This window comes from Rhamphochromis longiceps, linkage group LG14 (genome assembly GCF_057381845.1).
Source record: "Rhamphochromis longiceps isolate RC_006_pf linkage group LG14, R_longiceps_female_GT1.1, whole genome shotgun sequence".
Taxonomy (NCBI): Eukaryota; Metazoa; Chordata; class Actinopteri; order Cichliformes; family Cichlidae; genus Rhamphochromis; species Rhamphochromis longiceps.
Genome location: NC_140570.1, coordinates 33,311,231 through 33,324,631, shown reverse-complemented (window position 1 = coordinate 33,324,631; position 13,401 = coordinate 33,311,231). Strand labels below are relative to the sequence as shown.

At 38.0% G+C, this 13,401-nt stretch overlaps 2 protein-coding genes across 2 annotated transcripts in view; both read right to left on the bottom strand.

Annotated features, from left to right (window-relative positions):
- The window catches only part of LOC146654481 (glutamate receptor ionotropic, kainate 1), a 28,233-nt gene extending 18,701 nt beyond the window's left edge, over positions 1-9,532 (bottom strand). Inside the window, exons 1-3 of the mRNA XM_085379884.1 lie at positions 9,129-9,532; positions 643-810; positions 284-541 (exon numbers count right to left, since the gene is read on the bottom strand). Of these exons, the coding sequence (XP_085236010.1) occupies positions 284-541; positions 643-810; positions 9,129-9,219 (517 nt within the window). The 5' untranslated portion in view covers positions 9,220-9,532. The remainder of the gene's footprint in view (positions 1-283; positions 542-642; positions 811-9,128) is intronic.
- Positions 9,533-9,777: 245 nt separating this feature from the next.
- LOC146654480 (claudin-8-like) lies at positions 9,778-13,239 on the bottom strand. Its single transcript, XM_085379778.1, has one exon. It carries the CDS (start codon positions 13,196-13,198, stop codon positions 12,149-12,151), a length of 1,050 nt encoding a protein of 349 aa, XP_085235904.1. The 5' UTR covers positions 13,199-13,239; the 3' UTR covers positions 9,778-12,148.
- Positions 13,240-13,401: the final 162 nt, after the last annotated feature.

Genomic DNA, 13,401 nt, shown 5'->3' with positions numbered 1-13,401 from the left:
TTCTTTAAAAGTTTTAGAGCACGTGCAGGGCACATTGACTCATCTATAAATAGCTTCAAGGTAATTTAACAGGGTTGCTAAGGCAAAGACTTGCAGGAGTTGTAGTTCTTATTTCAAGGGCACTTTATAAATATGACAAACAGTTGCCACATTTTTATACTTTAAAAGTAAAGTTTATGTTCTTCCTGCTGTGTTAAATCACTAACGGCCCTTCAGTATGATAGTGAAGTCTGTGTTTCCCTCCAGATCTTATGTTGTATCATTCATTCCCATCTCAACTTACCAGTTGCATCCTCATAGACCACAGTAACCGTCTTCCACTTGTAGAATTGCACTATGTCCAACACAGCTCTGCTTATAGAGGCATATTCAGGATAGAGGTTAATGTAGAAGCTGTCTTTGTTGTCCACTGATGGGTGTTTCCAGCGTGTCTGGATGTGAGGGACTTCCAGGGCATTACAGATAGACTGGACTGCGCTGACCGATGAGCTGTGAGAGGGTCCAAAAACAGCACCGACGCCCAGCGCCAACTGGTCACAGGCTGAAGTAATCAAACAGAAAGTGGGAAGAAAATAAAATCTCAACAAAAATCTCTTACTGATTCTCAAGTGGGGTTTCAAAATTAAATGACAAGATCTTTACCTCTTCTTGAAGCCTCAAAACTGTCGAATAAGTTTATTCTCTGGATGTCATAGGTCAGCGTGGTGTTTGGCATTAAGGTCCGGTTCCTGTTTATGTTAGTTACGGCAAATTTAAAGGCCAGTTCTTCAACACTAATGGGCTCATTTTCAAGAGTCTCAAAGATGCCCCCTGCAAGAAGAAAAAAGTGGAAGGAGTTTTACCCAGCTCACATCAAAGCGCTAGCAGAAAAATTATCGATCAATTGGCTTCTCTCGGTATAGATATTCACGTAGTGTCTTTTTAAAGATTGAAGGTTACCACAGCTGAATTGTAATAGTTGCATAATACGGCCCCATTTCGTTTGTACTTCTGTCACATAATGCTGCTAAGGGACCCAGTTGAGATGACAGGATTTAATATTATTCAAATTAAAAGTTGAACTCTCCTGGCTTCAGCCTGTTACAGAGCCTGAATTTCACAAGCTGTCACAATAACTTTTATGAAAGCTTTGGCATTTGTTCAGTTAATTTTCACATAAAGGATAACAGATTAAACATTTAGCACATATAATCAGGGGAAACATTTCAGCCATCCCTTATTCTCTTATGCATTTACACATTTTTCAATTAGGGGGAAAAACCCCTTTCCAAATCAAAAGACATTCATACTTATTAATCTTGTTTTGTAGTTTTGTCTCCTTTGCAACTTACTGCTACTGGAAACAGTCATCATACCTAACATATAAAGTCACCAGCTTGTGATTTACAGATCAGTTATTGAAGCCAAAAGATGTGAGGTGACTTACTGTGAAAGGGTTAAAGGTGCCAAAGCACCCGTGCTTTTTAGTGCTTTTATAGACACTTTTAGTGTCTATAAATTTCTTTATTTCAAGTAACATGACTTTAGTTATCATCCGTTTGCATCTGCGTTTAACTACTTGAAGATGCAGTAATGAAGATGTTTCCTCAGAGTTTCCCTGCATCTGTTGTTTTGTAAGTACTGTGAAATGCTTTTCTGGTGCTAGAAATTTTTTTGACAACTTTGGGCTAATTAAGTACAAGTACAAGCTATTTTAATGTCATATGCACGTGTAAATAACCACAGTGGGTTTGTACTGTGCAGTGAAAGTAGGTTCCTTTCACACAGCAGTTACAGATATACTTTAATATGATACATAACATAAAATGAGAAGTATATTAAGATAAAATAAAGAAATGAGGAACAGAATTAAGCTCAGATTTTAATATAAAATGCAGTTTGTGGAAATGACATGGACAGCTTCATCATTGTCGCTGCATGAAACACTTTAACAGAAGGAATATTCCCAGAAGCTAACTGTAGTTGCTGCAAACATAACACTGTTTACGTGTAAAACCTTGATATCATAAGACTAAACATGTTTCATTTACTATTAGTAAATGTCCCTCATAGTCAAGAGGACAATTTTTAGATGTAAATTAGGCTTATCGGGCATTTTGTAAATTCTTTTCTAGTTTTTAATATTACATGTACAACTTTGTAACAATATTTAGGAGCCCAAGGTAACAAAAACAAAATGATTATTGTCAGTTTACAGTAATGGTGAAGAGCAAAGTCCTCACATTTTACAAGCATGAAAAAGGGGGAGAAGTTATTTAAAATGTATTAGAAGTATTTATCAAATATGATATTAATATATATGATATTCAAAATACTATAAAGATACACTTAGCACAGAAGTTCTCATTTAATCAATTATTTAAATTATTAATTTCGATTAATATGCTTTTTGAGAGGCACCACGTCTCTGTACAGTCCGACGGTACTTGTTCTTATGTAGCACTGGTCATCACCTTTAAACTGAGATTTAAGTGGCTTTAAAGGTAAATTCAGTCACTTTTAGCCACAGTTGGTGTTTGTGCCAGTGCCACAGAGGAGGAGGAGGAGGAGGAGGGAGGGGAGAAGGGGGGGTTATTTCAGAGTTGAGAAGATCATACTGAAAAACATCCAAGTCTTAATCCATCATGCTGCTCCAGAAAGATGGCGGGTCTAGCATGCCACAGCTGGCAATAAAGACATATATGACTCCAGCCAGGCACATGCACAGTCTTTTACATTTGTTACATAAAACGCAGCTTAAAAACTATTGGGATTAAAGCCAGAAAAAAATACTGGATTGTTGCTACCTGCGTGCAGACAGGCGCGTGTGAGATTCAGTGTGCTTATGCCTGCCGAAAATTCCCCTGCTCATTCGATTCACTGAAGCCTTTCAAATGTAAATAATTTAACATCTGGGCCTTCAGTGATAGGATTTCTCATCTAATATATTCAGGGTTAAATGTTTGTTCCTATTGCATTGCACTTCACAAGTGTCAACAGACTTGGGTCCAGTGCTGAATGCTGTGGGTAAGCAAGTTGCTTTCAACTTTGACATATTTTTAACTAACAAAACAAAGACTACAATAATGCATTTTTGAAAGCTCTGCCTTTTTCAGAAATGTTAATCAGGCATTATATTAACAATCATCACAAATTATAGATCCCATTTAGATGGTGCAAGTGTTTGCGCATGACCCCGCTTCAACACTGAGGCTACAGATGGCAATAGGTCACTGCACTCTCAGTCTTTGAAGAATTTCCTGTGAAATTGTGATTGATTTGGAAGTAGAAAAGGCCTTTAAAAAGCTCCCCCTGAGACCTTGATTGTGAATGACCTTTTTCTTTGGTGTTGCATAGCCTCAAACCCCAAACTGAGAGAGCCTTGTCTGGACTCCCTGGTCACTAAAAGCATGCTTGAAAGTGCCAATCCTAATTATGGTTACCAAGCCTCAGTGAGCAGCTGCTGGGACCTGTTAAAGTCCTTAATTCACTCGACTGAAATATAAAAGATACATCAGTCAGTTTATAAATTTGAGAGGAAGTAGATTCTATTTCACTGTCTTTGGTGCCTCTTTTCCTTTTAAGGTGTTTTTTTTTAAGGTAATAGAATAGGAAATGCACACGAGTACGCACCAGCTGGATCCTGAGGTTTGTTTGCTTAAAGTGCAGAGGCTGCAGCAAATGTCACGGGCTTTATTAAGGATTCAGCAGCATCACAACATCATCGTCATCATCCTCAGTGACAGAGATTTTGTTTTTCATTCTTTAACAAGGCTGTGAAAATGGATCATCCACTTTCTGAGGGAGTTAAAAATAGCTGCTGCTCTTAAGATTTTATGATTTATATGATTTGCAGTTGGCGTCTAATTTTATACATAATCACTTTTCCATTCAGATCTAAGAGCTCAAAATGTAATGACATTTGCACCTAACAGTATAATACAAAATGTCTTTTTAAGACTCAAAGACTATGAAAAATTAATGTAGCTTCACCGATATGTTAAAAGCTGCCAAATAAAAACAAACCTATTAGGAGCTCGACTTATATTTGACTTACTGATAAAGCTATAATTTTTTAAAGATGAGCTGTAGCCATGAAATCTTTATTGCCAACATAATAAAGCTTATTAATTTCCTCTCTGAAGCTTGGGAGCAGGGAAATCAAACTGGTTAACTTTCCCTTCATTTCACCTTGAAATAATGCCTTAAAATTTGTTTAAAGTGCAACAACTTGCTTGATTTCCTGAGAAAGAACCTGATTTGAGGAAGGCTGGTGACTGTCAGTAGTCAGTGTCATTAGATAACTAGTAAAAAATATAAACTATCACCAGCTTACCTAAGGTAGTTTCACTCTGCAGGAAAATTCCCATCTTTCTATTAGCTCAGTACCACAGGCCTAGAAACTAGTCTGCGATCCTCTGGCAACCATGAGTCACCAGGGAAAAATATGTATTCCCCAACCAGTTGGCAAGTGGTTGCTGGCTGTCAAGGTGAAATTGGTCACAAAGAGGTGGCAGGGCTGCACTGAAACACCTATTTCTGACTGTTTTGGCAGATGACCCTTGTCATAGTTCGTAAGGAAGATGCTAACTGCTCACCATGAAGTAGTGATTCAGTGGAAAAAGGCTGACTTTTTGCCTTCAAAGTAAAAGGACTTAGCGATAACTAGGTAAATTATTAAACTTTTAATATAAATGAAACTCCATTTCTGGTTTGTGTTGCACTTTTTCAAATTTCACCATTACTGCGAGTAGAGTTGGATGTGTCGAGACCACTTTTACGAGGTCTTGGTCTTGTCTTGGTCTCGCTGTCTCGGTCTTGCTGTCTCAGATCGACATAGTAGTAGAGAGATTTGGAGTCAACAGTATCCATGACACACAACGTAACCTTCGATAATGTGTCATGCGCGAAAGCATCAGCTCTAAGAGCCGTGCTTAGAGAGTGCTTTGTAGTGAATCAGAAGAGTCGACTCCCATTGAGCGAGAGCCGTCTCCTCACTTAATTTCCTTTCGCTGCTCAGCTCTCACACAGTGGCTCAGCTATGCTCCAATCCTTCCATATTGTGGCCAATCACATGCGAAGATATAGGATAATATCATTATGTGAAAAACAGAGAGGGTGAGAGACGTGACAGTCAAGTGGAGCGTGAGCCTGTCCTCTCAGTAAGTGAGTGAGACAGTAGACAGTGGTGAAGAGGGCTGTGCGAGTGCATCGCAAAAACACAAAAATATGCCTGACACTCGTAAACGAAGCAGCATCTGGCTGCAGTTTAAAGACCTTTTTGTCTCGTCTCAGTCTTGGTCTCGTCTCGACTTTGTCTTGGTCTTGGTGTCAATACCCTCTGGTCTTGGTATTGTCTTGGTCTTGGTTTAGGCGGTCTTGACTACAAGTCTAACTGCGAGTAGTTGGCAAGCAGGGTGTCTCTAAGCAAGGCTAACCCACCATCAACCATCCAGACAACTGAAGTGAAGAGCAGATCTCAGGGTATTTTTTGGGGGGGAGGGGGAAATGGTTTTAAATTAGCTAAAGTATATATATATGATTGAAAATTCAGTCCAGGCTTTTTAATTAAGATCTCACAAAAACACTCTGTGTATATCACCAGAAAATAATTGAAGTTTGCTTCGTCCAAGGCTCTAACAGCTGGCGTCAAGTGAAGATTCAGTGCTTCTTTTGTCTCTTTAGGAAGACATTATTAAAGTTGCACATATAGTCCAGGAATCGTCTGAAAGATGTGGAAATCAGAAAAGCTTTGAATGCTTGTCAGTGCAATAGACAATGACGCATCTGTTCCTTTGTTTGGTGGAAAATCTTTACCACAGCCTCAGATCCAAACAGAGCATCAAATTGGAGTCCAGCTGATATAGACACTGATGTTCGAGTTTGTGTTTTATAAAAACATGTACCCTTTAACACACAGCAACAGTGATATACATATTTTCCATTAACTACTAATTTTATGTTAAAATGGTTAGAGATCAAGATATGTGGCTAATAAATGTGTATCTTTTATGAAATTGATCTTTTCGCTTTTGCAGCAGACATATACAAGCCTTTAGACGATGCTGTGTGTTTGTTTGGCTCAGTGTATCTTTATAGTATTTTGAATATCTACATTTCATAACTTCAAACCAGTCATGACAGTCAGTTCTCAAATATAATACTGATAAATTGGAAGACAAATAAGTGTTTGTTTGCAGATGACACATGAATCAGTGCTCCCTCTCAACAGGTTAACAGATGAAGGGACAAGAAAGGATCATTTATACTTTTATAAAGATTAAACGATAGAGCAGAAATCACTAGAAATATTTTCCTCCCAAAATTGTGAATATCCAGTAGGGAAGCTTTCAAATGTGAGTCCTGAGAGTTAAAAAAAGAAACAACCTATGAATAGTTACCATTAATTTGTGTATGATATAATTTTCAGGATCACTGAGCTTCCGTCTCATCCTTAATAGGCCAGACAATGGTTTGGGGTAATGTATGCTAGGAGGTCACAAAAACAAAAGATTCTGCTTATGCTGCAGGCGGAAACCTTTAGGCTGATCCTTATTATAGGCTTCCTCACTTCAGTGCAGACAGCAAGAAAAATAACCGGGTTCAGGTTCTGGCAACAGGATGGACTTGATTTTAATCCAGAAACCCGCTGACATTGAGACAGTGTCCTTCAAATAATTATTTTAATCCACTTTTTGTATTATTTTTTTTTTTGTGACCGTGCAATAATCACATGAAGGAGAGTCTTTTAAGGCAGAGGAACACAATGACGTAGTGTTGTGCTTTCTTCCTTCTCCCCATCCTGGGCCAGTTCCCAAAGAGACCTCCCGCCCCCACCCCAACAACACCACCAGCACCACTCCAACCTGGAGCTATGCCAGACTGTGAATGAATGAGAAGGTCCTCACAGCCTACTATGTTTGTTTGATGTAGAGCACTGAGGTCTCTCTGTTTATGTGAAAGATCCTTGCGATTCACTAGGAAACATTCAAAATGAATAAACATATAAGTAATCTTCTATATTAATACAGCCAGAGTAATACTCTACCAGATTTAAAAACTGTATACTGGAATATATATACTTCATCAAATTATAATTCAGTTGTTGATCTGAGCTGGTGCCACATTTCTCATTATATGGACTGAGCTATAAATACACAAATGAAACATAATGTATCAGAAAGTAATCATTAAGTATGCAAGCAAGAGGAGAAAAAGAAATTTAACAAAAGGGAAAGTAAACAGAAGGCCCAGCTACATCTGTTAATTCTGTGTTGATTCTGTGCTCTCCCCAGTGATGAGATTTGGTCACTGCCTAAGTACCATATTTGGGGAAGAGACTTAATGCATAAAGAAGATTAGAGTTAGTTGTTTAAGGGCTTGGAGCACAAGATTTACCATTATTACCAGTCCCAGTGAAAAAAGTGGGAGCCTGTCACAATCTGATGCAGACGCTAGCCAAGACGGAGAAATGTTAATTGAGCCAAGCCACACACCATATGGGAGGGATTATGATGTGTGTGGGTCATGAAGAGAATGACAAAGATTAGGTGGCCTTTGAGAGTGATAGATGATTGAGAGATTAACAATATAGAGCACAGATCGGGACTGTTGAAACCAGGAAGTCACACCGACTTCTTAGCCTTTTAAAGTTATGCAACACCACGTTTATTATATTCTTTTAAAAATTTGAATATATATTCAAATTCAGAGTTGCTGCAGGCATTAAGTAAAACGACGCGTCCTTAGGGCTAAATTTTAAAAGCCATTTTTGTGATGCAATCTTCTAACCCATGTGAATAACCAATGGGAGAAGAGCAAAGAGCCCGAAAGTATTAATTTGCAGCAAACACCGGCTAATTGTTCCAAAGTTACATCAGAGATCAAAGGGGGGATACTGAAGCAAGAGCTCTGTTTGTTTAATTACAGGCACAGAGGGAAATTGAAATTACTCTTCTTGTCAACCCTCAAAGGCTTAACAGACAGCTTTGGACTCAGATCCACATTTACAGATGTCACTGGCCATCAGTGCACACAAAGCTTAAAAAACCTTTGAGTATGAAAGGGTAGGGAGCAGCCAAATATATTTTATATATATATATATATATATATATATATATAAGTTTTGCTGAATTGCCCACTCTTTATTCTTTAGTGATGTATCAATTTCACAGTGCTGTGTGCCAAGGAGAACATTATGCCAACAGTATATGCTTTCAGATGTAGCAGTAGGCCAACTTAATCACCCGTCTCTCCTCCTGTTCTTTGCTGTCAACATGGAAGGAAAAGAGAGAGAAAGAGAGACTCTGCCATTGGTCAACCAAAGTGGATTAACACAATTTTGATTAAAAAAAAAATAAAAAATTTCATTTGAATAACCTACAGCTCGGTCCGCAGTACCCTCTCTTGGAGTAAGAAAAAAAAAATACAGTAATAAAAATTATAAGGTTATTGCACAAACATCACAACAGGTGAATAAAGTTGAATATGTCTTTTTTTTTTTTTTTTTGACAATGCTTTGTACTCAGTGCATGCTAGGCAACTTAGTGAGCGACAGTTACATGATGGCAAGACGCAACAACAACTGCACATTCAAAATTTGCTCCTAAAAACAACATATGTGATGTGCCTCGATCTCGTTTGGCTCTATGGTATTTAACTTGTGGTCGAGGGTATCAGGATTCAAAAGCGATTCAACTACAGTAACTGAGATGTACATTTGCAATGAACAGACATCATTTCACAAATCTTGGCCGTAATTGAATTTGCCTTCTTTGTTCTTTTAAAAGAAATGAAACAACATGCTGCACTCGCACTGAGAGAGATTAAGAATGCCTTGCATTACGAGAAACCACAAAACTGTATTTATATATTTTATGTATTCATTTAATTATTTAGGTGCCATTCTATAGGGAAAATACATTTTAACAATTCCAATCAGTGTTGCACAGAAAGTATTGCCAATTTTTCAAGGCTCTAGCTTGAAATCCTTGATACATAATATTTTTTTACCCCAGTGGGAAATGAGATGCAACCCAGACTGCATAATAACTGGGTCAGCGATGGAAAAAGCTGACGAGCGCAGTGGCAGCCAACATGTTAACAGTTATTATATAAATATTTATGACATGGACACTTTTACCACTTACCAATTCTCAGGACTTGCTGCGAAGTGAGCCAAAACTCTGCCATAAAGTACAGCAGCGAAAATAACAGTCCCTTCCTTTTCACCATGGTCATTCCTCCAGAGCTGAATTTAACATTTATGGCAAATTTATTTTTCTTTTTTCCCCTTAGTAATTCATGCTGATAACCTGCCAGTCCTTGTATCCGTAACGAAAATAAACTGGCATCCGACCCATATCCATCCCTCACACATTGTGGTGAGAAAAAGAAACAACACAACCACACACTCCACTTGAAGTTGTCACTGATCAAAAGATTTGATCAGATTTTTCCATTCTAGGATCCTTTGTATGCCTGTAAGGTTTTGTTTCCCATATTCACTGTCCAGATAGCCTTCTTATCATGTTTTTCCCGGTGCACACTTGAATTGTAGGCTGCAACTGAGGAGGAGGACCGCACTGGGCTCCTGTTGTCAAGTAAGCAGCAACGGGAAACAGCTTCTGCTTACAAATTTCACAATAAAAGATGAAATGGAAATCAATTTGGAACCATACAGAAGATGAACAACATTCTTTTATTTAATTTAACAAAGAATAGAAATCAAATAATAATGTAACACATACATACATTTTTCCCCCCAATAAAATACATAGCCATGAATGTCCCTCATTTTTATACTGAGCAAAGTGTGTTTTTATTTTCCCGAGGCTTTAATCACATAAATATGTTGATGACTCATTTGGCATCCTCTGTCCGAAACACCTTTTATTTCAGTGCTTTAATTCTGAAATCAAATTCGCCTCGTTTCCGCTGTCGCTCACTGTGTCATCGGCTCACTCGACACAGTTGAAGATCCTTCCCATACAGGCGCTCAACTGAGGGCACTGCCAAGCCGCTGATCCGCAAACATGGATACGTCCTGAAGATTAACTTCAAATCTGGCAACATTCGACCTCGACAAGATCTCTGCTTTGGTACACCGAGGAATGATTAAATCTTTGGTCCAGTCCTGATGGAAACGCAAATCTAATCTCCATACTGGTCGTTGACGCTCCCTTGAAGATTAACTACCTCAAACCGTTCAACTGCCGCGGTCTTGTAGTTAAATAAAATGTGTTCAGGTTACCTTGATACTCTTTGCTTTATTCCTTGAGGAAGAGTGGCTTGAGATTTGAAGTGGCCATTCTGAACCAAGAATGTCTGATGGGTTTCTTGAGATTAGTGTAATTACTATATTTTTGATTATCAGTAAATTGGCTAAATTAGAGAGTGATATTTAAGCTGTTTTTTTTTCCCACTCACAAAGTAAAAGCTCAATATCCTCAACTGTAAAGTACTCTTTAAAATTCATTTTCTAGTAAGTAAAATGTAATGAATTTATCACAATGTCAAATAAAATAGTTTACGTACATCCAACAGCATACATGTTATGGACATATTTTAACATGAGACTTCCAAAACTGATGATCAAAAAAAATCTCTTGTTGTGGCTGAACATGTGAATGGAGAACAAAAAGATACTGTTGCTTGACCATGGATAGTTTTTGCTTTGCTTTAAGCTTAATCCTGGTGCTCCCTCCCCCCCCCAATTTATTCCTATATTATGATATTTAGCTTCATAATATGTGTATCTTCTTTATCTGGAGCTCGCCAACTTAAAAAACTGCCCTGGAAAGATCTCTGGTGTCATCTAGTGGTGATATGATGTCAGTAATGAAAATTTGTTTTGAAGATTTGCATTGTGAAGAGATTTTAATTGCCAGCATGTATTCATAAAATATATAAGTATATACAGTACACAGTTTAACACATTTATTAGTCCACCACCTAATGCAAGATTTATGCCAAAGACGCCCTAAATTAATAGTGCTGGTGATTAACAAAATAATTTCTTATGTTTCTGTAATGGTTAATCCACCACTGTGTGGAAGGTTTTTAATTAAGATCGTATTTTAAAGCTAAAATATAACTATTTTTGTTTTATCGCTAAATTTTAAAATTCACTGATTTACAAAAAAGTAAATAATGATAATAAAACACATTTTATTATTAGAATGTTTAGAAATGCAAATTATTTGCTTGCTTGTTTTAGTGGTTGACTGTTATGCTCGATTAATTTCTGATTTCTCAAATAAGTCCAATGTGCGGTTCACAAATTTGTGTGAACCGCACTTGTCTTTAGTTTCAAACAATCTTTTGTTACATATCTAAAATATTTTAAAAAATATATATATATATAATATGCATGTCAAATTCATTTTTAGCAACTTTAATTTTTCATTGTTTTAGATTTTAATGTGGTTTGAGTTTTTAGTTAAGTAGTTTAGTTTAGTAGAGCTTTAAAACAAGAAATTTCATCATTACTTTTCTAGGAACATTTGCTTTTTTTTTTTTTTACCATAAAATATGTCTTCCATAATCAAACTTGCTCAAAATGCAGAAAGAAGAATTCAACGGGCTTCTGGGACCTCACAGAGCATATACCCTTAATCTACCCTCACTGCTATCTCTGGAAAAAAAAGGTTTTCCCTCTGGGAAATATAAACAGTTTATACACACCTACAGAGTGAAGTGTTGCATTAAAAAAACAAACAAAAAAAAAACACCTGCCAGCTACTAACATTTGTAAATTAAAATGTGGTTTTAATGATCATTGCTAATCGAAATTACAGGCAAGCAATAATAATAACAAGTTATTTATACATCTGGCTGGTGGAAAACACATCATGATAGCAAAACACACACTGAGACATCGTGATAACGATAACAATTCTAGAGGTTTTTGAACAAATGGCTGCAAAAGGTTGCAAAACATTAAGCTATAACTTTCCATCCTGGTGATTTCTACAGAGGTTAAATGGTTTACAAAGGCTCATCTTTGTGTATACTAATAACAATGGTTGTGTCCCATTTGATAAAAGCAGACATTTTTTCCACAGTGCAAAACATTTAAAACAGTTATTAACAGTACAAAAACTTTAAACACACCGTTCAGTATTATTCAGTATATGCATTAGGATTAAACTCAGTTGTGGATTTTTCCTTATATGTATACACCACCTCTCATCTCACTGTAAGGCACTGATTGAGCTCTTGATTCTTTATATGTTATGAAAATAGGAGTCTGTGGAACTGGATGGAAGCTGGACTGGTAGGACGTGGTGGGAACATAAGTGAGTGAATATGGTATGGTGTTCTGACTCATGTATAAGGAGTTCTCTGGAGCATACAAGTTTCCACTGTGGTTAGAGCTCTGCACTGAGGGGTGATGAGACATACTGCCTTGATATAGCAGTGATGCGTTTTCCTGAGGAGTCAGATTATAGACAACAGGTGGGTTTAATACTGTTCCATTATTTGTCCTTACTGGAATGACAGTTTGCAGTGGCATTGCAGCGTTTTGTCCAACGGAACCAGTCGATCGAAGGCTGGACAGGGGATGATAATTCATCAGAGCTGGCCTATTGGGCGTTGGCTTATAACTAAGTAAGTTTGGTGGGTGATACATATCAAACGAGCCTTTGCCTTTGGGCAAACGGCGGCAGACAAACAACAGGGATGAGGCGAAAAGCACAGCACCTGTCACCCATCCAATGTAAAGAGCCTCTCCTAGCTCTCTTCTCTGGGCATCAATCAGCAAAGGATTGTAAAAATCTGTAATGATAACATGACCTGTCCACGACACTGGGATAAAGACACAGATGCACGCCATGAACTGCATAACCCCTGCAACCATCAATATAATGGTCTTAGCCCAATCATTACCCCGAATACAGGACACACATCGCATTCCTGCCAGAGCCACAAGAAGCCCCACCGCTGACAAGGCCACAGCAGAGCACATCAGACCCCTGGCAGCCTGTAATTCAGGGGGCAGATACAGCAGGGAGTCATAAACCTTACATTGCATTCTGATGTTGGCTTGTCTGTAGCAGTTCATCCATAGGCCTTCCCAGCGGGTTTCCATCACAATTATGTTTTCTCCGATGAACGCGGTCACCTTCCACATGGGCAACCCCGTGGTAGCCGAGGCACCGATCAAGCCAACCAAGCCCACGCATATTGCAGCTAGCTCTGAAGCACCTTGAATCATGGTTAAATCTCCAAAACTCCAGTTGTGGTTAAATCCAGAATTAGAATGGCTCTCATCCACAACAGTTGCTTGCTGTACGAGACAGTTTGTTATGGGTAAGAGGCCCTGCATTCACCTGATTGGTTTAGAGGGATGAGGGTAGCAGGAGGTCTGCTTATTTTGTGTTTATGGTTCTCAGATGATAGGGGTCAGTCATTACTTTC

Excerpts from the sequence above, each read along its gene's own strand:
- LOC146654480 (XM_085379778.1), bottom strand. The coding sequence starts at position 13,198 with ATGATTCAAGGTGCTTCAGAGCTAGCTGCAATATGCGTGGGCTTGGTT.